The sequence below is a fragment of the Malaya genurostris genome, chromosome 2 (assembly GCF_030247185.1).
Source record: "Malaya genurostris strain Urasoe2022 chromosome 2, Malgen_1.1, whole genome shotgun sequence".
Classification (NCBI taxonomy): Eukaryota; Metazoa; Arthropoda; class Insecta; order Diptera; family Culicidae; genus Malaya; species Malaya genurostris.
The window spans coordinates 206,630,637-206,655,487 of record NC_080571.1 but is presented as its reverse complement, the minus strand read 5'-3'; the positions used below and the strand labels follow the sequence as shown (position 1 = coordinate 206,655,487).

General features: G+C 34.9%; 1 protein-coding gene across 2 annotated transcripts in view; it reads left to right on the top strand.

The window, feature by feature from the left end:
* Positions 1-2,262: 2,262 nt before the first annotated feature.
* LOC131427241 (uncharacterized) overlaps positions 2,263-24,851 on the top strand; it is a 217,195-nt gene continuing 194,606 nt past the window's right edge. The window contains exons 1-2 of one of the 2 annotated variants that reach the window (XM_058590251.1): positions 2,263-2,449; positions 17,191-17,395. In XM_058590251.1, coding sequence (XP_058446234.1) covers positions 17,245-17,395 — 151 coding nt within the window. In that variant the 5' untranslated portion in view covers positions 2,263-2,449; positions 17,191-17,244. The remainder of the gene's footprint in view (positions 2,450-17,190; positions 17,396-24,851) is intronic. The other variant, XM_058590253.1, reaches the window with a different exon arrangement.

Here is a 24,851-nt window from a genome sequence, read left to right as displayed (position 1 = left end):
AATTGGGAAGGAGTAACAAATTCGACTGTGAATCCGGGTTTGATGGACAAGTTTCCCTTTTTCATTGTTTTAAAAAATGTTTTGCATGTTCGACATTTGAAAACACTTTCATTAAATGTGCACGTGACTAGGACCAGGTGGTGGTTACGCCTAAGTATGCGAATATCCCACTGGCAGGTTCCCAACTGAACGAGGAGAGCTCAGGATTACCCTATTAAGACGTTACATCGAGCGAACAATCGAAAATTACATGTACGATGAGTGAGCGGTAGTAGTAAATCGCTGAACTAGACATAATAAACAAACATTATTGAAATACAAAACGGCAAATTTGAATAAACGTTAACGAATAAGAATAAGCGCAATGTTCACAATAGTGTTCTGCAAAGAAAGTCGATATAATTACAGTATCTATAGCAGATATTTAAATCAGAGGTGGAAATAAGCCCATTTTGCGCATGAAAAAGTGAATCAAAATTTCCGATTGTGAATCAAAAAACCGAACATCTTTCCAATTCGGTTTCGTTTTAAAATTGAAAGAAAGAAAGAAAAGTTAAAGATTTTCTACAGTTTTTTTTCAACATGCAGAGCTTCCCCATCTTTAATTTAAACACTTTGTTACCATAAGCGACAACGTTAACGTTCGTTTATTTTCACTCACGGTACACTCCCAATCGAAATGGTGTCAACGCAATTTTTCTTGAGCGCCGCCTAATGGTGAGTGCTGTAATTTTATAAGGTACCGAAAGAGCTCTACAATGAATCGCAATTGTTTCAATTGTTTTTTTGCTCCCTCATATCTTATTATATGTCTTTGGTTGAAGTTCGAATCAACAAGCAGCCAGAAATCGTTTTTGTTGTTACTCCCTAGTAATCGGCAGGCGCGGGCACACTTCCGAACTCAAGCAGGCACTCGGTCCAGTCGAACACATGGACTATTATATACTGAAATGGTCGGGTCAATGTAGTAAAAAACATTTCCCGCTTAAAAATACGAGTACTTAAAAACTAGCAGTCGACTAAGAATTTTAAGGGTAAGATAAACATGGGTGCTTTCGCTTGGCTATAATATCAGCATCGCACAAATGTTGAGACATTTTTTCAGCGGTGGAGCCGAAACGAATACATTATATTCGATTACATGAAGTTCGAGTACTCCGCAAAATAATATGGCGACAGTACTATTTAGATGACTATTGAAACAATAACTCTAATGGCCACCTATCAACATGCACTTCTGAGAAGAATTGCAGATGAACCATTGCCAGTAGAGTATAACTCTTAACACTAGACGAAAGAGAAAACTTTTCTTTTCCGCTTACTGTCATATTAAACTCTCATCAAGTATTGACGATATTATTAGAAAGCTAGACAAATTTTAAAATATTCATGATGACTTTCATGAATATTTTAAAATTTGTTCTGAACATTCTGAAACTTTATCAGATTGGGAGTTGAATGACCTAACTTTAGCTTACACACTAAGCGCTAAAACACCTTGTCAACTTACGAGTTCAACAGTTTTAAACTAGATAAGTATATGGAATGGTCGGCATTATGTTTTCCAATTGTTGAAGAAAAATTACAAGTAATTACAAAATTACTGCTGTGTATCTAACCAATTATTGTATGTATCATTCTAAAACCATAACATGTTGGAATAACGAAAAATGACGAAATAGTAACAGGTACAGATACTAGTATTTCAGTATGCTATTTGCAAACCTCATCAGAGTAATTTTTACTATTTCGTAACATAAGTGAGGAGATAGTAAAGACATTCTAGTGTAATGGAATTAAAAGGAATTTATTTGCTTTAAAAATGGTCTTTTCGTTGTAATTTTTTTTTAATTTTTAGTGTATATCGATAAATGCAGATTTTTTATTTAGGGTAATACAGATTTTATATGAAAATACCTGGCATCTCTGATCTGGACGAATTGAACTTGCATGCAGCTAAAGCTTATCTTGAACGAAACCTAAAGCTCGAAGTTTCCGAATGTCCGAATTCAATGCTACCAAATGGGAAAGCATGCACTTTTGTTGGATTTATGCTGTCAATCTCGTTTTGGGATAAGCTTTCCATGATACGACAACGACGGTGGCTCCAGGATTTGACATGCGGACTTCTTAGTGCATGCTCTGATGCAGAAGGATAAAACGCCTTGGAAGGGGATTGCCATTACTGACGGGGGGAGGTGACACGGGTGGCAAGTTGATTTCAGTTCGGGGTAGGCGCGCTATAGAAAAGGAAAACTCGCCGTGGAAAATGATTCAGTTGTGCGGTGCATTTCCACCAGTTGACATCTAGCGGATGTGAACTCGGAAACAGAAATTCGGGCTTAATTTTGAAACGGTTTGACCAAGCAAAGTAACGGTAGTTGGTAGTTCTAAAGAAAAAAACTTTTGGTTGTGCTGCTTTGCGGAAATAGTGGAAGTGAATTTACATGTGAGAATCGTTTTGTTTTGCTTTTTGGAAGAAATATGGAAACGGATCGCCCTCAGTGAAAGCACGATACTTAATTGAATCGTTTGATAGTTAACATCGTTTCAACAGTATCTGGTCCGGGCGATTTGCTGGCGGCACATATTTAATTAAATCTGCGTCGATTTTGATTTATTAGATATTTAGGTAGAAGTGTTCGCTTTGTGGCGGTTTAAATTTTCTGAAAGGATAATCTCCAGATGTTATTTATTACTTTCAACTTTTATATTAGCACATGTTGGCATTGTAGAAAACTAAACACCGTTTGAAGTTTTAAAATTGAATTACAGTGAAATTTGTATAGGAATTCAAAATATCGATAAAGATGAATGAGAAAACTTTTCAAAAATTATTTAATTTTTATAAATACCGAGCGTATTTTTACGGAATTTCCGAAACACAGAAAAAAAAGGAAAATCAATTTTAATATGAATTAAGCATCTTTCGAATCAAAAGTTTAATTGAAAATCACTATCGATCAAAAACTAAATGGAAATGTGTTGAATGTTTAATGTTTTCCGTGTCTGGGCATGATACAGAAGACTAAAAAGCATAGTTTTGGTGCTATATTGCGATGCGGAACATGAACTGTTGATTTATGAAGGTTTGTCAGCATACAATTGCTTCAAACTGCTACTAAGCGATATTCGTGGTGGAGACATGAACAATAACTGACCTTCAAGATCATACTATTCTACTTTGTCCTCTGAATCACAAACCCATAGACTTGATAATTTGTTATCCAGTTAATACGAGTTTACTAGACATTCATATAATTCGACATTATCGCTTCTTGTAAAAACTAAGCGTAATGAAGTGATGCATGATTTTTTCCCTTATTGAAAAGATATGTTTTGCTTAGTTCATCACTGGTTTTGTGGATTTCATGCAATCGTTTTATAGTAATTTGAATAAGATAGTTTAATATGATTGTGTTAACATTAGTTATACGTGACTTCGCGTGGAGTTGGAAATACACTATGAATAAAAGTCCTTCTACATTGAGGGGCCATTTGTAAACCACATAAACTCTCTGTGGTGAGGGAGGAGGTACATAAAAATCTACGTTTGTCTACGAGGTGGAGAGGGGGAATGGTTTAAGATTCACGTAGTCTCATATTTTTGTTTATTAAAAAAAAATCATCTTCGAAAAAAAACCAGCTTAGCTTTACTCAACGAAAAACGGATCTAAAACTAGCTACGGCACTAAGTCTTAACAAAGACTTAAATAAAAAGCGTTGAAAGTTTATATGGGCATCAACTGACAAACCTTATGTATTTGAACAGTTATAAAGAACATACGTTTTTTGTCATTACAAGGTTCGAAATTTGTAACACTGATCATCCTATAATAAAACCGTAAGCCGGATCCGGATACAATTCAATAGATACCTATGGGACTGTAAGTCGTTTTATTTTATTCTAAATTTATGAATCACAGTGAGTTCAGTTTTGGAAATTTTGACCATCGCAACCGGAAGCAGGATCCGTATACAATTTATTAGCAACCTATGAGAATAGAAGACCTTTTTCTGATGCTAATTTAAAAAAAAAAGGGGAAAACTGCTTTTCATTTATTTCTTTGGAAACCGAAAGTGAATTGAAATTGAGAACTATCCAATAATTTTTGAGTGTCAAATTGAAGAAAACTGTTCCTCCCCAGTTTTGCTTATCATGAATCTACAGACTAGTTAATACCGGTATTTAAATTTCGATAGACTGCATTCCCCGCTTAGAAATAAGTAGTACACGATGAGCCATTTTGTTAAGCTGTATTTTCCGGGTATATTTCAATTCAACACAACTTGACCTTAGGAAAAACTAGTATCACTGACGCTGTACGATATTTATTAATTCTACTTCTTTTTAAATTTTAGTTAGTCGTCAAACTATAATAGACCATTACATTACATTGATTACATTCTTTATTACATGTGATACTTTTTAAAATAAAATTCACATTAATCTAGTACCTAGATCGTATTGAATTAACATATTGTTTGAGCTGGGTTTTCGTCATTGTCAAGTAAATTGCTCCGCAATGCTTATTTTAAATTGACATCATTTGATTTAATGGGCCAAATTTTGCATAGTTGGTACGATAATGGTTCATATAGAATACAGCTCGGTTTCGTAATTGCCGGGAGGATATATAAAAATTATGCTTAGACAGAAGTCCTGATGAATCAACCTGATGTGTAACGACGTTATGCTCAAGGCAATGATTAGATTTAAATTTATTTTTTACGTAATTCAAGAAATACTTTGGGCAAGATTTGAGGTCACTCTCCATTTTTGAATTGGGGAAAACTACACTGAGCATAAAATATGTGTTTCCTCTGCCAGACGAGTTTTCACTCATGCGTGCTCGAATTCTTTGATTTTCCTAGTGGTTATGATCCTAATATTAAGGGGTTACACCACTATAGAAAAAAAGAGAAGTACTTTCTTTTAGAATTATTTTGGGATCCAAAAAAATGGAGTAATCCTAATTTTGTATGAAGTACTATCTAATATGTACAAAAAAAATTAACAGTTTTAAAAATTGAAAAACAAAATGGCAGCTAGGCGGCATTTCCGCGAAAGTGCTGCATTTTGACGGCCGGAAACATTAGTCAAGTAAATCTTGACCAATCGATTCAAAAATTTTACAGAATATTTTCGATAGTTATCTCCACAGAGGTACGTACGGGTTTTTGAAAATTGTAATTTTTTTTAACAATTTTGTGATGGTAAAATGTGGTTTTATTTTCAAAGAGGTGCCATTAACAGAAAATCAATTAATTGGTGCAATCTCTTAAGTTTTGTAGAAATAGCTACGAACGATCAAACAAAAGCCTTTTGAAACTAATCGCACAGATAACAGATATACAGGCTCACATATGAACTGTGTGTAAAATTTGCTCAATCAGCGTGGCGAACACTTGCAGATGTCACCACGATCGACACGAGGTGCCACCACTATTTGGGTGCCGCTTTCACATGAGCCACAATTTTGGGTGTAACATTCACTTTACGCTAAATTTTTGTTTTGCTGTTGGTTAAAATGACAAGTTTATTTTTGTTTTATTCCGATCGAATTCTCGTGTGATTTATGCGACATGGAAAAAAATTGTCTTCAACACTTAGGGAAATCGTGTGATAAGTGCTAAAATTGTTATAGTTGGAATTTTTCTACAACATGCAGGAGAATTTTGTTATCGTTCCGGAACGCAGTGGAATGTTTTGAAAGATCGCGGCGAACAGTCGAGTAGGTGGCAGTAGTGTTTCCAACGTACAGCAAATTTGAAATTTACACAGGATTTTGAAAAATTTTGTTCGAGCCTGTATATCTGTTATCTGTGCTTTTATATAAGTTTTATCCTCTTTTTAGAATTTAAACACAATCAGGATAATGTTTTCATTTTGAAAAAAAAAATCAATACCATTATTTAATACATTTTAACACGATCATTATAAAATTTTTAATCCACGCTATAAAAATCTTGGTCACAAATTTATCTGAAAAATCTGTAAAATGCAGATTAATCTGTATATGTGGCAACCCTGGCTACACCACCCGATCTCTTATCAGCCATTTGGAAATCACCTCTGATCACACTGTAATTATTGCCGAAAACTTCTTCACACCTAAAACTTTCATCCCCGCTTGTTTCTGTAACTATGATAATTGCATAAGAACTATTCAATATTTTATTACAAATTTCATTCATTTTCAGTGCACTTTTCATTTTATTAAAATGTTGGCCATAAACTATGACCTCTAATGGTGTCATTAAATTGTGCAGCAGTTGGAAGATATGCATTATATGCAACAGAGTTGTCATAGCTTTCTTCTCCTAAGGGGTGTGTCAATGACGCCAATGAAAATAAGAGAATTGTAAATCATTTTCAGAATTTTATCTTTGTTTATAATTTAATAATTTGTTCTTTGGACAGAGCCTAGAATTTCTGTTTATAAGAGGATATAAATATTCAATATATTTATTACACTTTGCCTGAATTCCTTCAATGTGATCCTTGAAAGTGAGTTTTTGTCATACGTTAAACCTAAGTATTTTGCTTGATAAGACCATGTCAATTCCAAGCTATTCAATTTGATGATGTGATTATTGTTTGGTGCGAGAATTGAGAATTGAGCACGTCGTACAAAGTAGCTGACGCACGTTCAGGAGTCATCGGGTTGCTTCGTAGTGGCGAACGTCGTGAGTCGTTTGCTGTATATGGATTCAATGCCTCACCTCTTTGGAACTAATTTTCTAACGGCCTTAAAAAATCTATAATTTTCTAACGGCCTTAAAAAAGGTCTTTCGCGATAAGCAGTCTGTATGGTGGCAGGAAGCTGTTGGATTGTCTTCTTATTAGCTAATCATTGTTAGGATAACAAGAGACACGATTATTGAAATTCACATTGTGATCACTATGATTTGTTGAATTGTTGTTGTTTATAGTTTGGTTGATTTCTAAATTCTGTATAAAATGTTCAAAACGACGAATGTAACAATGAGGGATTCTCTTTGTTTACTTTCTCTTTCGAATATTACGATAATCTTAGCAATCCTTCTCTCCAATTTTTATCAATGATAATAACTAAAGCTATCATCTTTTAATCTGCACTGAAGAAATTACCGAAAAAAGCAGAAATATTTCGCAATAATCGAAAGAGAAAGTAAAGAAAGATTACAAATACAAAGAGAAAGTAAACTATTGTTACATTCGTCGTTTTGATTATTTTATACAGAACTCTTACGTAATCTTTTTGCTTATTGCGACTTTTTGCTTTTGCATCTTGTGGCTGCTGATGTAAACCAAAGGTCTTGCCGAGTGGACTTCGTTTTGCAAACTGGTAGAATTTTAGGACAAAAATCATGGATTTTGTTAGCTTTCGTGTAAGAACTTCCATATTTTCTCCAAATAGAAAAACGAATGATCTGGAGAAAAGAATACTACTTAGTGGCATGAAATCAACAGAATTTTTGTTGCTGCTTTAGTTAAGTTTCATGTTTTGAAATTTAAAAACTAAAACGAGAGGAAATATTGAGATTTTGTTGTGCTATTAAAAGCAACAAAATGCTTTTTGAGAGTGATATAATTAAACAACAAAACTAATTATAAATTTTGTTACATCTTATTAGAAAAAAGATTATGCTTTGCAGATACTTTTCAAGATTTTCGATCAATTCATGCTGAAGGACTAGAAAGCGAATACTTGCAGATGTCACCGCGGTCGACACTATTTTGGGTGCAGCATTCACTTAACGCTGAACTTTTGTTTTGCTCTTGGTTAAAATGACAAGTTTAGTTTTGTTCTCGTGTGGTTTAAACGACATAGATATAAATTTGTCCTTGACACTTAGGGAAATCGTGTGGGAAGTGTTCGAATTGTTGCAGTTGGAAAATTTCTATAATAGACAGGAGTTTTGAAAGATCGCGGCGAAGAGTCGAGTAGAGTAGGTTGCAGTGTTTCCAACGTATAGCAATTTCGAAATTTGCACAAGATTCCGAAAAAAAATTGTTCGAGTCTGTATATCTGTCATCTGTGCTACTAATGAGCACTCATTGACTAAAAGATTTTTATTAACCGAAGAATCAGCTCGTTCAGTTTCCGGTAATGAGATCAATAATAAGTGTGTATAACTAAAAAGTACATGTGTTAGTACCAGGCGCGTAGCCAGAGAAAATTTTCGGGGGGGGTTTTAGAACATGGTGATAAATCAACACATGTACAATTTATATCACAATGTTTCCCATGGGTTATAATTTTTTGTTTCGTTGGGGGGGGGGGGGGGGTTGAACCCCTAAACTCCCCCCCCCCCTGTGTACGCTCCTGGTTAGTACTCAAATACGTCTCTAGAATCGGGCATTACAGCACAATTTATGTATGATTTGAAATGCCGAAAAGCCAAATGTAATTTTTTTCCAATTTCAACTCTACGGAAGACCAAAAATCGATAGTTTCAATTTTTATCATTAGCTTCCGATAAGTTTCTATCACGTATATTTGAAAATATCTATATTTTAGTGATATGATGCTAATTCAAGCGACACATTTTTTTCCTGTTGATAAAATCCTAAAACATTCAAACGCTCGAATTCAAATGTGCTTATTTTATGTTTTAATCAATTCCACCGATTGCTACGAGTTGAAACGAACGTGATTGGGTTGGTTTCAAGTTGTTCTTTACACAGCATTCAGTTCAATGATTTGTATCTTAGTTCTCATTAATGTGGCAAAACTAGGTCGATAAATTATACTCAAATGTCTATTGACTTGAAATTTGAAACACGGCCCGAGTTATGTGTGCCTATGAGTGTTTGTGATTCCGCGGCGAAAAAGTTTTACCGTTTTGGGAGAAGTTTGATTTCTTCGAATCGGAAGAAAACTTAGCAAGAAAAACAATCGTGCCTGTTCTGTACGTTTTAGTGAACTTTATCGAGTCGACGAGCACCAGTTTGTTTCTACAGTTTCTACCCCTCCGGAATAATTAGCATTAAAATTTGGCCGAAGACATCTCATTTTCAATTATTTATTAATTCTAGCACTCTACGAGTGAATGTAAGGTGCGCAGGGTGATTTGGGTATGTAGCTATAATTAAAAAAGGGTACCTTCCGGCAATTTGGTTTGTTTGTGCAAAAAGGCTCTGTTTATATAATTTTCCATCATTGCAAGTGACTGTTTCTGATCATTAAACAACATAAATTTGTTTTGTCTTGGGCAGGTCGTGCAATGTTTGGAAACAAGAATTCTATTGAATGGTTTATCTCTTTCTAGATGTAATATGCAAAACCAGCTTTTTGAGTGCGTTCTAAAATAGATGAAAATATTATGCAAAGCACAAAATCCTTAAAGAAAATTGAATAATTGCATTGCGGTACCCATTCCACTATTACTAACCTTTATATCATAAGTAACGCTCGCATATTTTTTTTGACAAAAAACAGTAAATTTTACAGTACGCATTTTTCTAAAAATAGTGAATAAAAACAAAAGCAAATAAATTTGATCAGCATTTTACAAGAAAAACAGATTGAAAAAATGACATGCGAATACTACTATGTAATGAAAACCATGAGAAAGCCACCACAAAGACGCGACTCGAACACGTAGTTAGCTCATATCCGGGTAAATCGTTTTGCCAATTAAACTATCCTGCATGTAAAAGACACGAAGAAACAGTCTAACTGAACCAACGAAGCGAGCTTGTTTAGCTGTACTCGGGCGCCACGGCGTTCATTTGTAGTCATTTTTCTATACCAACCTCTCCGCCAGTTGTTTCATCCCTCAATTTGTCTGTTTTTTCGTGAGTTTCACATGCAGGGTTCGAGTCTCGTCTCTGCGCTAGCTTTTTTTGCAGCTTTTTTTTAATACAGTTGTAGTCGTATATCAAATGCAAAACTAGCTCAATACGCCTCTACGCCTTAACAAGACAGATCGATAAAAGCAAATTATTATCAAATGATTAATTTTCATAATCTCGTTTTTTTTATTTCCTTTCTGGGACAATTCTAAGCTCGACAAAAACTTATAAAAACGCACGAATTATTCATCAAACACTTTTTGAGAAGCGTATGATTCTTCTTGGTTGGAACATTTTTCTTTTTTTAATCATCAAAATTTCGCTAAATTGTTGTGACGCGCTCTGAACAAGAATGATTAATTAATTAATTGTTGTTTGTATGTACTTACATTCACATTCACATCCACTACGTGTTGTCACTGTCCTTTCTGACGTTTTGTATTACCACAAATCGAAATTCGATGCATTGAAGATTTGGTGCATGTTGGCGGCTCGGTGCATATGGCGCTGGTCTTATAAGCCAACTGTCGTTCGAGCTCTGACCTGGAAGGATTCTAAGTGTCAATACGATCTTAGTACCAGTCATGCGAAGTCTGTTGAAACAGAAGGTCAAATTCCACACATGGAATGTAATACCAAGGCTATGGATTCTATCCAAGATGCAATTTTTATTCATTCAACTGTGCATTATTAGACGACTTGAAACTAATTACAATTACGTAATTAGGCTGCATGAAAAATTATAAACTTTTGAGTTTACTCCAGCTATTAGGGTATGTACCTCTCTGCAACCGATTTATCTTCTTTTATCCAAGATTTTCTAACTTTTTCTATAGTTGTACCTTGTTGTTTTTATTGAGAGAGTTCTCACCACGCGAAAGTCCAATACCGCTCAATAGGTTGCAATTCCGGGCAGTTAGGAGGATTCGTCCATTCGACATTCGCTTTATGACATTCCAAAACAGTTTTGGCTTAGTGACAAGATGCCAAATCAGGCCAGCATAGCGAGGGAGCGTTATGGCTGCGTAGGAATGGTAATAATCGTTCATTAGGCATTCTTCACGGTATACTTTCTTGTACACCGTTCTGGTAGTGATGAAGCCTGCCAAACTAAATATTTTCGGGTAACTTGGCCTTTTTATTCACCCTGAAATGTTCTTTTATGCCGTTTCGTTGCATGGCAGTATAAAAAAACATTCCAGGAAACTGTTCAAAATCTCGTGATACAACTTGCGAGTCAAGGTTTCACAGTACGTACCAAAAAAAACGATTTCTTCTGAAATATTTGCTTAACCTTCGCGTCCTTCTGGTGGTCCTGAGATCCGCTTTTGTTCTGCTCCCAGCCCTTCCTGGGTGTTACCAAAAGTGTATCAAAAGATTCAAGAATAGGAAAACAAAGTTTTCTTACCGACAGATCCAAATTCCAAACATTTTCATTTATGTTTCACGCGTTGTTGGAATATTTCCAGAGATATGAATACTTAGGGGTGTCCAGATTTTTTTGCTGTCCAGATCATGCCTTAAATAATTTAGTAATTATTTCACTTACTCCTAGAGTCCCAACAAAAACATACAATACTGGCTTGTTTTTATTTTTTATCGAACGATGACTTATTGGGCTACTAGCTACTATAATAATTACGATTAAAGTAATTTCTGTATTTTTCTAGATGTCTCCATAAATAAAATACATCTAGAGTGTAATAGTGATGTAATTGAGGCGTCCGTCACACCAAAAGCACCATATGGTGAAAAATGAGAGCGTAAATGCTCCTAAAATGCCTGTGTATTTCATACAACCACTGTAGCTATTGGTACAAAGTAAAAAGTATTCGAGATTTACTCAGCAATACTGTGGTGGTGGAGTAACATTATCAAAAAGCAGCAACTGCTGTGATTAATAACAGGTATACAAAATGATAGTGGAAACAATCACAGAGCATGTTATGCTGCTGATTAAAAATATTACCCAAGTTAACTTGAATATCATACGCAGAAGTAACAGGAGCGCAGGTTATGGCTTCGTCAATTCAAACGCACCAGATGCAGGCGCAGCGTTTGAGTGTTTCAGTCATGCTGACACTGCTGCGCTCCTGTTACTTCTATGAATCAAATTCATGCTAAAAGTGTTTTTGGGCTTAATCCAAATAGTGCAATGTAATCAGTCAACTGGAATTAAAACAGCCTTCCGTCGCTATAATCACTGTTTGGAATGTTACAAAAAATTGTGGTTTATATTGACCACCCCACGTGCATCGAAAATATTGCAGTAATTATTTCTTTGTATTTATTCAGTAGAGATTTTATTATCGCTGATAATATAATAATTAAAACTTGCACGAATCACTTCGGTGTCGAACTGAAGCAATCACTATGAAAACCGACTTTTGAACCGAGGCACAGAGGGATGAATGTTACATACCATTCGGCTCAGTTCGCCAAGTACGTAAAATGTACTTGTGTATGTGTGAATGTATGTGCACTTGATTTTCTCGGAGATGGCTGAATCGGTTTTACGAACTTCAAATGTAAGGTCTATTGGTTTCATAGCCTACTATTGAATTTTATTGGGATCGAGCTTCCGGTTCAAGAGTAACGGGGTAAAATGTGTAAAAAAAAAGAAAAAATCTACACACGATTTCCTCAGAGGTCGCTCAACCAAGTTTCACAAGCTCGAATTGAAGGTCTTACAACCGCATAAAATTCTACCGAATTTCACTAGGATTCGTCTTCCGGTTCCCGAATTACAAGTAGATAATTATAAAATTTTCATTTTCAAGAGCGTGCCTTTATACATAACATGGAAAAATCGCACCAAATACTTTGAACTAATAGGGTAAGGGCTCCCTATTTCATCTGAGCTCCTATTTCCATCTCATCCCTTCACCTCATTGCTTTGAACATGAATAATATCTTACAACGTACCTGAACCAAACTGGGAAATGTTTAAAAAAGAATATTTAAGCTATTGTCACACTTTTCCATTGGAAGAAATGGGTTTAAATTCTTCGTTGATTTATTTTTTATTTAAAACAAACTCGTTTTTCGATTTAGGACACGTTTTCGTCTCAAGATTTACAGTTCGCCATGTTTCTGAATATCTACTAAACAATTCGTCTCAAAACATGATCCCTGTTTCGCACAATTACACTACTATTGAACGCTGGATGACTTCATAATTAGTAATGTCCACTTGTCACTTGTTTAATTAACGATTAAAATTTCAAAAACTACCCGACAAGCATTAAAAGTCTTCAAAAATATGAGATGAATGTTTTTCACTTAGTTCACTTGATTGCGCTTTGTTTTCATCTCATTTTGTTTCGCAAAGTTGCCAGGTTTCCTCATAATGTAACAGAACAAAATTGTTTTTCTTTTTCAAATTATCATCAACAAGTTTTTTTTTGGTATCCGTGACATTAGTTTAATTATATTATTGATATTTATATTAAAAAAAAACTATTTCGGCTTTGAATATTACCAGAAAGAGCGTGTTAAATACTAATGAAATAACCATTGTGGAAAATTCAGCAGCACTGGTTTCTTTCCGCTATATGTCAACATAACGCTGTTAAGTGTGAGTGTTTCATCGGCTGTGCAGAGAGATGCCAGATATTTTCATAGAAAATATGTATTACTTTGCATAAAAAGTCTATATCTGCTCTATCTGTTTTCACTGATAAAATGATGTTAAAAGATAATTCTTCATATCTGCGAAGATTTCCATTTGAACATGCGATTTGTCCGTTGATTAATTAACTTTCAAAGAATCACTGCAATCAATTAGTAATAGATGCTCACAGAGAAAAGTCTAATTTTTGTCGTGAACACGACTTACTTTACTATGGGGCGCCTTTTCAAAATTTACCCTCTGAGAGAGTGATAAGTTTTTGATAATTTTTGCTACATGCCATCGGAAATATGATCACAATTTTATGATAAAATTTGCAGTTGTGTGACATAATCTCATACAATTCAAAATTAATTTTTTCTGAAATGTTAGGTATAAACGAATATCAAAGAGGATAATTCATAAGGCGCGTTTGCCTTTCTCGTATTTTTAAAGCTCATAGCTCAGTGATCTGTGAAAGGATTTATATAATCTAACTACCAATAGAATCGAGCTTTTACAACTTAAACGTGTATAGCAACATCATTGAAGTATTTCAATAGTACACTATTGAAAAACCTGTCTCATTTGACCCATGTCAAACCAGCCAATCAGAACGCGTTCTGAGTTAGAGAACAAAATATCTGCTGCTGTACAACAAATCGTTCAAGAAAAATGTTCAGAACAGTGCTTAATATCGTAGTGAGTTCCATAATTTGGTCCTTCTGGAAGGCAGGAATAAATCCCGTACAGCATCCTAATAGTTTCTTTCAATGAAATGCAAATCCGAAATGAAATGATCGATATTAAAATTCTATATGCTGCTATTTGTATAGCTGTTAGGACCGCCCATTAGTGAAAAAGCTGCAAACAAAATCACGTAAAAAGAAACCTCTTAACAAAAATTGGATCAGCCACTGCGAGCAGATGTATTCTGTGTCGTTTGCAAAGCTAGTTTCGCTTCCGACAAGAGCGATTACGTCACAGCTGCTAGTCGTTTGCATTGCTGAAAAACAACGAAAAGAGTACAACGGTGGGAAGCATCACACAAAATCAGCTGTTCTAATGGCTCTAAACGTTTCCTAAAGAACTATTTGGATTTCTTCTTCGTAAATCGAAGGCAAAAAACCTCAGTTTAGTGCAAATCTAGAACTGTTTGATTAGATTTGTGCACTTTTCGCTGTGTGAAATTCACAGTAATCAAGATCAAGTAAAGCCTTCTTTGTTTTTGCGATAAATGTGAAAAATAGGAATGCTTGAATAATTCATACGATTGATCAACTAATTGATATTCGGAAGTGTTAAGGAAAATGTCAGTTGTTTTCGTATTCACGACATCCAGTTATGTCTCTGACATTAAAAACGACCCAAAAATTTTTAAATGTCGAAATGATTCAAAACTGGTTCTAAAAACATCGTGTGTTGTCTTATAGTTGGCATCAGGCTATTTTTAAGAAAAAATCGGACATTTTGAACCTGAGAGTGTTATAGTGCAATGTTTTGTTTTGATTGCTGTCGCCATTACTAATTAATAGAATGAATAAAAAACCAACGATAGGATGAATAAAAATCCTTTGAGATGGAATGAGGAGCAGAGTAGAGAACATGTTTTTAGCTGTGTTTTGAACAGAAGTGTTTTTAGCTGATGTTTTGAACATTATTTGAATTTCGAAGGAATGTGAATCAATTCTCCATGTGGAGCAAGGCGAATTAAGCAGAAATATTAAAAAATCATAGTGATTTTAGTGGCTAAATCAGGTTTTTAAGGTAACGTTCTCACAAATGAGATGAAATAGGAAGCCCCTACCCTAGTATAATTGGGCAGGTCTGGCTAGTTGATGATCAAATACATTGATTTTGGTATATCGGATAATCGTTCCCTGTTCCGAAAAAACCAGAAAAGTGATCACTCAAATCCGGCAGATTTTTACAAACTTAGATTGTAATGAAAAGTAGTATGTTGCCTTTAGTTGATGTAGTATTTTGTCCGGATCCGGTTTTTGGTTCCGGAAATAGAGGTTGAAGTGTGTAAGTAATTGCAATTCGTTATTAAGAGCGATAAAACAAAGATTGGAAAAAAATCTAAATGTAGATGAAAACAGTCTCAATTTATAGAACATAGCGAAACGAACCGATTTCAGTTATACCGGTTGCCAGTTCCCGGTTCAAGAAGTATCAGAAATATTTCTCAAACACTCAAAAGACGGAACTCTCTTCATTTTCTCAAAGACGGCTGTGTAATTTTTCACAAACTTAGACTCAAATCAAAGTTTTTGCGGTCTCAGAGACTGCTATTGACTTTTGTTAGGATCTAACTTCCGGTTCCGGGACAACAACGTGAAGTTTCGAATATATTTTAAAGTGTAAAAGTATGTTATCTGGAATATCTGGAACATTACAACCTTCTACAAAAGAGCAGGGTCACTGTTCTATAATCATAAAAGGATGTTTTTAATTTTCAGATTTGTTGTTTGATGGGCCGCAATTTTTACAACACAACTACTTTACTAACAAGTCGCATCTCGTCCTGCATCATTTTTATTCTGACACTGTCGAGGCAGATTTAGCATGAAGTTTTCGACATACATCTTTTTTTAATAGACTCTCAAATTTTTTAAATTAATCAAGGAAGTTTCTCAACATTTCACAGCTTACATTTGCGAAGTTGCAGTTTTGTTGGAGCCCTCAAAATAATGAATCTAAATCATTTTCTCTTAAATTTGTTTTCAGTTTCTGGTGACATCCCCATTTAACCCTTTCACTCTGTAAGCGTTTGTTCCCCAAGGATCCAGCATTAATTTTTATTCATAAACCGATGCTTGACAGATGGTAACGTAGCCTTTTGATAGATTTCGAACTTTATTTTTATTTACAAACAATTTTATCGCCAGTTAAAGTGTTTGAAAATAAAAATAAAGTTCCGAAACCCTTTTCTGGGAATCTTATCCAATCATAGATTTCGACGGAGTGTTTAACAGTCTTTTGGAGCAGTCCGCAGTCACTACCCTGTTGTCCTGTAGTGTTTGATGCTAGAGAATGTCCGAAATGGAGATATCACGAATCTTCAATCCAAGTTGTCCTTTGATAAGCTACATGTATTTTAACGTGTTTTCATTTAGCATATAGTTTTCCAAAGTACTAAAATATTGCACATTATTTGCCAGTAAGTTTCTATGAATCCTCCCGTATGATCTTTCACATCTTTGTTTGTTTCACTGCACCTTCATGTAGAGTGAATACTGAATTCTACTGATGTGTCTTTTTTCATCCTTTGTATGTAGAAGTTGTGAATAGCAAATCTTACGTCAATTGTATTCTGAAGAGATGTATAGGAAACGAAAACACTTTTTGAACCTAATGCAACATTTTTGCTTTTAATAAATCAAGTTCTAGTAAATAAGACATTGTTTCAATAAGCTTAATTCCAAAACGTCATAAACACAAACTCTTAGATTAGAGCCTTGATAAGAAAAAATAAAAGGAGACGTAGGACGTGCCGCAACGATCTAATTAGGCCTGTAAATGCTCCAACCGGAAAATATGAAACTTGAACAAACGGTGTGTAATATCTTGATAATAGTCAATTGAAATGCAATCCCAATGCCACACAGACAATTCTTTACCACAGTTATGCACACTAATATTGTGATTCGCATATAGCATTGTAGTACAGGGACCAAAACAAATCCGTTTCCAATTTCATACTTCAACTATCTCCGCTTGCGATGAAAACAAACTGGTAAACCCATCCCGCAAGTACTGAATAAACCGTTGTCATCTTTTTGCGATTCAACAGGGTGAAGTGGAAATCTGCGAAGGGCACACGTGACTCCACAGGCCAACAGTGAAAATGAAACCCGCCCACACAGCGTATCCGGATGGGGTGACACGCGGCACTGGACCGGGACTAGTTCTGGTGGGACTGTTGCTGTCCATTACCGTAGTAACCGTCGTTGGTGGCATTCCGACGTCGGTTCTCGCCAACGTGAAGGATTCCAATGGTAAGTGCTCTAATTAGGGTGAAACAAAGATGGGGTCATTTTTTTCCTAATGAATCCACCGTGATCAAATGAGTGTCAAAGTGGCAAAAGCTGCTGTTATGGTCACTGGTTGTTTGTCGGCTATAACTACAGGGTGTCCCATGAATATATGAAAAATGGATGGTTATGATAATTTACATTTAGTTATAGTAATAGCATCGATTTGTAATAAAACATAAAAAAATCTTGCATAAATTAATTCTATTCAGTTGACACTTTTTTTGGTGAAATCACCTCAAAATCCAACAGCTTTTCAAGTTGACTTGATTGTTTTCGTCCGATATTGGAAACAGAGGATTTGAAAGAAACATTATTCCACTTGAAGCAATCGTATTGTTTACTGTTTTAGATGGCAAATAAGAATCCGATCATACTGACTACTAAAGGGTGATTTTTCTGCTGGTATCTTTTTGGCAACACTGTTTTTTAAGATCACGTATGAATCGTGTCTTGTATTTTTGTCAAACTTGTTCTGTTTGGTCTATGATTTATTCATGAATCGACTTACGAACGAACAACGCTTGCAAATAATTGAATTTTACAATCAAAATTCATGCTCGCTTAAGAGAGTGTTTATCGAAAAAGTGTGTTCAGCGACGAAACTCATTTCTGGTTAAATGGATACGTCAACAAGCAAAATGTCCGCATCTGGCGTGAAGACCAGCTAGAAGCATTGCTAGAGCTACTAATGAATCTTAAAAAAGTCACTGTTTGGTGTGGATTATGGGCCGGTGGCATTATCGGGCCGTACTTCTTCAAAGGCGACGATGGGCGGAACGTTACTGGAAATGGCGAGCTCTGCCGTGTTTGCCCAAAATGGATGAATTGGAAATGGCTGACATGTTGCAACAAGACGGTGCCACATCGTACGTGGCACGCGAAACAATGATCAAATTTTGAGTCGCCTTTGGTGAACAGTTTATCTCACGTTTTGAGCCCGTCAATTGGGCGCATAGATCGTGTGATTTAATGCATTTGGACTATTTCTTGTAGGGCCATGTTAGGGCTCATGTCTACAAGGATAAACCAGTAACGAATGACGTAATGGAAGCCAATATTGAAGCATTTGTTCATGAAACATCAACCGATATGTTGGAGAGAGTGTTCCAAAATTGGACCTTGTTTTGTGTTCTATACCTCTTAAAAAATTACCCTTTATTAAGGCTAATCTTGTTTCTGAAAATCATCACATAGACGATTGATGCAAACAAATTTATTTTAGATGCATTTTGAATTTTTACTTTCTTAAACGTGATTAGAAAGGTTAGTTGAAACAAATGAGTATCATTTCTTTCGAAGCAGAACTTCATATGAACGACTGTTTGCAGAAAATTGTATAAGCACAGCTTAGTTTGGCAACCCCGCTGAAGTATTTTTCAATGCAATAGGAACATTTAAAATGCAAAAACCGGATAAAACTTAACCAGTTCTTCAAAAAAAAATGTTTTTATTCGTTTTTTTTTGCATTCAGAACTTTTTTGGTCAGTTCTTACAAAAAGACGTTTTAAACTGTTTGTGCATTGCAAAGTCCGTATCCGGATGTTTTAACCGGTTCGTGCATTTAAAATACTTTGGCGGGTTTTTCAAACTAAGCTGCTTTTATTTGATAATTGCATTAAGTTCATTTACATTGGGTCATCCGATTTTCGAAATAGTAGACTTGGAAGGAGCATTATGATTTCGGCAGGAATATTTGTAGTATTGGCAGATTTAGATGACAACTCCGGATCCGATCATACAGACAATATATTTTTCTCATAGTTCAAAAGCCCCGTTGAAAATTTCAGTACGAAAAGACCTTCATATATTGTTTATTGGGTCACGAGTTGATTTTAGTTGATTGAATGAAGATTTCTACCCGAGATCAAATGACTTGTATCATTACTTAATAGAGTGTTCTGGCACCAAACGGATAGATTCGGAAGATCAGAGATAACAAAATTGTATAAGATTGGTGGTTGAGGAATATTGCTTGATTAGGATAGCTTATCTGAAGAGCACGATCAATTCAATTGTGTTGTATCATGTTATGGCAAAATGTCGAGATACTTTTCCTATGTCAAGTAGAACAAAGGCACATTCGCACATTTCACTTCTTCTTCTTGGTATCCCCTCACTTGAAATGACCCCGATTTATGGCATAGCAACATAACTTAGCTTGCCAGCGATTCATGTTTCATAGTCCAATGGACTTTTATTTCACTGGACTTCCAGTGAAAACCTCACTGTGTTGCAACATCGAGTTGCCAAAGTACGGATAAAAATTCTCTCTTTCTGTATTTTGAATTACTGTCTGATACTGATAAAGATATCGCGTTCGATTTCTGATTTGTTCAAGGATCTTCCCGGATAGGAAATTTTCTTAAATAACACTGAATAGTAAATCGGAAACATTTGAATATTTTCTTGTTCTTCAGAAGGAGAATCTGTACCTGCTGGATTAGTTAGATCGTTTTTTATTTAGTTTGCCGGTTGAAATATTTGAAGCAATATTTATTATCATTTAAATAAATCGTCCAGTTCACACACAGTTCGAAAAAACCTTGTGATTTTACATCTTATAAGAGGCACATAAATGGAGCGTCGTATTTCACACAAATTTATATACAAGAACATGTAAAATTGTGTGATATGAAAATTACATGGCTTGAATTCGAATGAAATAAAAAACAAAAGATCGACAACAACAGCGCGCGACTTGAACCGAGAAACATTAGATCACAAGCACATCGATAACTCGAACGAACCACAGAAGAACATATCTGTTCGTTGAATAATTGATACATATAAATCCATACAGCGGTAGTGGTAGCCAAGTGCAAATTACGCTCGGAACGTGTAAAATTCTGTGCGAGTGGAATATTGCGTCATTTGAAAAATTAAATAGTAGTGAATTGTATCGTTTGTAGAAATATGTCACCAGTAAAATTCATAATTTTTTTCTGTGCACCTTTGTAGGGGTATGAGACCAGAAAGACTTCAGCCAACTAAGAAGAGCTCAAAATGTTATGTCGTTTTCGCTGCTGTCAGACCGTTTGTTTGTTGTTGAACTGAAAATCGAGTTATGTCGTTTTCGCTTGAGAAAACTGAAACTGACCCAGGGTAGTTTCATCAAACAAACACTTTTCACGAAACTGTGTTGATTTCGTACTTAGCAACGGGGTTTTGGGCAAACCTGATATAAAAATCAGGTTTGAAACTGACTTTATTATTAGTTCAACAACGTTAAAACTAGGTTCGAAATTAGCTTCAAACAAACAAACAAACGGTTTGACAGTTAGTTTCGAATCTGGGTTTTATATCAGGTTTTCTCAAATCCCCGTTGCTAAGTGCGAAACCAAGACAGTTTCATGAAAAGTGTTTTTTATGTAAATACCTAGGGTCAGTTTTAGTTTTCTCAAGCGAAAACGACATTAGTTTCGTTACCGACACATCTCAATTAGTTCGCTTTAGAATTAGTAGTAGAGGCTGAAACATAGGGTCTAACCTTTCGAAAAACACAACCGAAACATTACAATAAATAACAACTCATCTAGATTGTTCAACAACGGATATATTCTAGCGCCTCGTTTTATTCAGTAATAACAAAAAAAATAAAACAGATCGTAGAGGAGAAAAACATCATGATGTTACAGTACATCGTTTCACTATTAACTATTAACTTAATAAACACTTTTTTCTTTTTGCGATATTCACCTAACCAGGGGCCATTTTGTAGAAACAGGAAATGAAAAATATAGAATGATAGTACTCAAGGAAGAGCAAGGATGTGAATATATAGAACGCAATGGTGATACATGACAAAAGATCATTTAAGCAAGCAGAAATCTTTTAGTAAATTAATTTTTATCTACTACCAGAGGAGTCGGGCTTAGACATCTGATCAATGCGAATCACCCGAGTCTTTGGCTTGTTAAAGTGTTAAAGGTGTTCGTAAAAGAACGTCAGAGAATAGTGATAAAGGTCTTGGTAAAAGATGGTTTTCACAGTGATAGTATGGTCCTTCTGTATGAGTAAGGTAAAAATTTAAAGGTGTGGTTTTGTTTTAATTTCGTTTTTCCTGCTAGTTTTAGAAAAAGTTAGTTTTAGAAATTTTGTTTTAGTGCATGTTTTTCTAAAGTGCAAAAGTACACCCGATGTTTTTTCATTTTTTTTGAGTGAAGTATTTACACACAATGATTTTAAAGATATCCACATGTTTGCTGCGTACAAAATGTTGGAAACCCAATGTAGTAGCAAACGCCTTTGGAACATCAAAAATCACTTGATTATCACATAGAGCACAAAATTTGAAGAAAAAAAAAAATGAAACAGAAATAATACAATCACACAGGTGTCCTATAGATCAAAGCCGGTTAATGAACCCAGTGGTTCGAAATACCCCATAATTTGATTTTATGTACTTTCCCCTAAAAATAATGTTTTTCTGAAAATGTGTACAAAGTTTCATCCAGATCGGTGGTTGTGAAGTTGGATAACTCGTTACTCATTCATGGAATTACTCTATATGAGAGAGGCAAATGTCAATATAACTTTTAATTACGATTTTTAGTGAAATTTGAGCAAAATTCGAGTAACGTAGACTAGTTTTCTTCATTCGAATCATTTGCTTTGCGAAAAAAAGTTAATTTTAATTGATGTCAAAAAATGTTTATAATGTTTGAACTTCTTCGGGGACACACTGTGCCACTTGTATCTTCGGTTCGAAAAATTTTCCCATTATCTTTGCCGTTATCCATTAAAAGCAGCACGTTGTCTCGGAAAAATGTCGAAGAGCTCTTGTTTCTTCATAGTTGTATTGTGCGTGATGGAGTGACAGCATTCAATTTTCCAGATCAATGAATGATATCGAACAGAGACATTATGCGACAGAAGTATGGATGTTACCAAAGTCCTACTGATCTGCAATAATTAAACTGTCCACCTGGGATTAGTTGTTTTATTATTATTTCATTGGAACATTGGAACTTATGTAGTTTAAAGTTTTATTTATTTGGACCGTCGTTAAAGAATTAAAGACACGTTTGTGTTTCCAACTTATGTCGGATGTAACGCTTAAACAAAAACAATCCCACAATGTGCTTTAGGGGATAGAATACCTATCCATATGTGTAAAAGTTAAGATTTATCGTGTTTTGAAAACATCTGTTATTATTGTTGCTTCATATTGGATATTTTTCAAGCAAGACTCAGAGGTTTGCTCCGGATGGATAGTGCTTATCTCAACTTGAGTCGCATTGAGGTTCATAGAACAAACATAGCCAGAGTTTGCTCAATCATCCATTGGGAATAAATTTAATTTCGCATTGGTTTACTTCAATCGTTGAGTTTGTTTGTTTCAGTGCATGTGGATGGTGTTCATGTCGTTTTCGGGTTATTGTCTTTTCTGATTGAGTATAGACACTTTTTTTATTGAACTCGACCCAGTCCATCTTTTTTATCTCATAATTTTTGACCAATGCATTGAACTGGACTTTAGCGCGAACAACAAATTGATTTAATGAATTTTGTGACCTTGATACGTTAGATTTGTCTCCTAAGGGGTTACACCACTGTAGAAAAAAAAAGATAAAGACTTTTTTGGGGAATTATTTTGGGATTAAAAAAATGGAGTAATCCGAATTGTGTATAAAGCACTTTTTAATATGTATATTTAAGTACAAAAAAATGATCAGTTTTAAAAATTGGAAAACAAAATGACGGCTTGCCGGCATTCCCGCGAAAGTGCTGCATTTTGACGGCCGGAAATTCAGCTCCCACAATTTTAGATCTAGAAACAAAAAACAAAACATTTTCTAATTTCATATTACAGTGTGCATAGAGGTAGGTAGGGTTTTTTTTTGTAATTAATTGATTTTCTGTAACCGCATTTTTTCATCACAAAATTGTTCATAAAAAAATATTCACAATTTTCAAAAACCCCTACGTACCTCTGTGGAGATAACTATCGAGAATATTCTGTAAAATGTTTTAATCGATTGGCTAAGATTTACTTGACTTATGTTTCCGGCTAGCTCAAAAACGTGGTTCTGAGATAAACGCGTTTGAAGTTTTCGGTGCCGTAAGATCGTATCTCATACTCGAAATTAAGACGTCCAGAAATTTTTCCCGCTTTTCATCTTTTGGAATATTATTTTTAAGATCATACATGACAATTTGCAATGATAAAAAAATTTCCGATTTTTTTTAAATTCTACAGTGGAGTAACCCCTCAAAGGAGTTTCTATTTTCTGGGATAAAAATTCACCATTTATTGGGGGAACGGGTATAGTGTGACGGGTTAGTCGATGCCTTACATGCAGCCCACCTGGGTTCGATTCCCAACCCCGAACATAGAGTCAGAAAGTTGATCTGCCCCGAAGAAGCGAATGACCGTAAGGTTAAAACCTCTATAATGGCTACAAAAAATCACCATTTATAATGTTTAGAAACAGTATGAGAAGAGAATAAATGAGATAAACACATTTGTTTTGTCTAATTTGCAAATCGTTTTTACAAAGGCCTTCCCTAGGAGGACATACCTTTCGGCGTGAGAAAAAAAGTTCACATCTCTTTTCTTTCTAACTTTTTTTATCTGTTCTGCGAGAAACAGAAATGTTTTTAATATAAGCTACCACTAAAAAATTATGATTGTTTTTTAATCGAAAACTAGTCATCATTCAATTATCAATGTTCAATAGATGCCAGATCGATAAAAAAGTCATAAAAAAGGGAACATCGCAGAAGAAATTTCGTAACTCATTTGAATTAGTATTAAAAATGGCTTAAATAAATAAAAAAATTACCTAACATTCAAACGCCATCATGTAACCTTCAATAAAACGATGGTTTCAAATGAGTCCTACAAGTTTCTCATACATAACTTTTTTAAAAAAATTATACGTAAAATACTCCTGCCGAATACAGATTTTTCTGCTAAGCAATTTGAATCAATTTATTATTTGATCAAATTGGTACACCGAAAATCTTTTATAACTATGAAACGTATGAGTAAAACTACCCGAAAATTTGAGTTAAATCTTATTCATAATGATTTGTTTTTATTTGTCATGTTTCATGGTTATTTATACAGTAGTTCCGGATATTTAAACAAGAAATTGTCCGTGAAAAAGTTTTGTACATTCAAAATCCAGAGGCGCCTCACCGATGTATCGCTAAAAGGCTTGGAATTGCAAACACAATTATTTCTCGTGTGATAAGAATGATGATGACCAGAACCGTTCAAATATATCGATTTGAGATTTCATTAGAAAGGCAACAGTGTCAGTAGGTTTTGAGCAGCAAACCATGAAACGTACAGGGTTTCATGTTTATAAGGTGCGCAAAATCCCAAACTTTTACACGAAGTATGATTCGTTGTCAAGTATAAGTTCTACCATTCGGAGGACGATTGAAAGAAGAAATTATCGAAATTCAC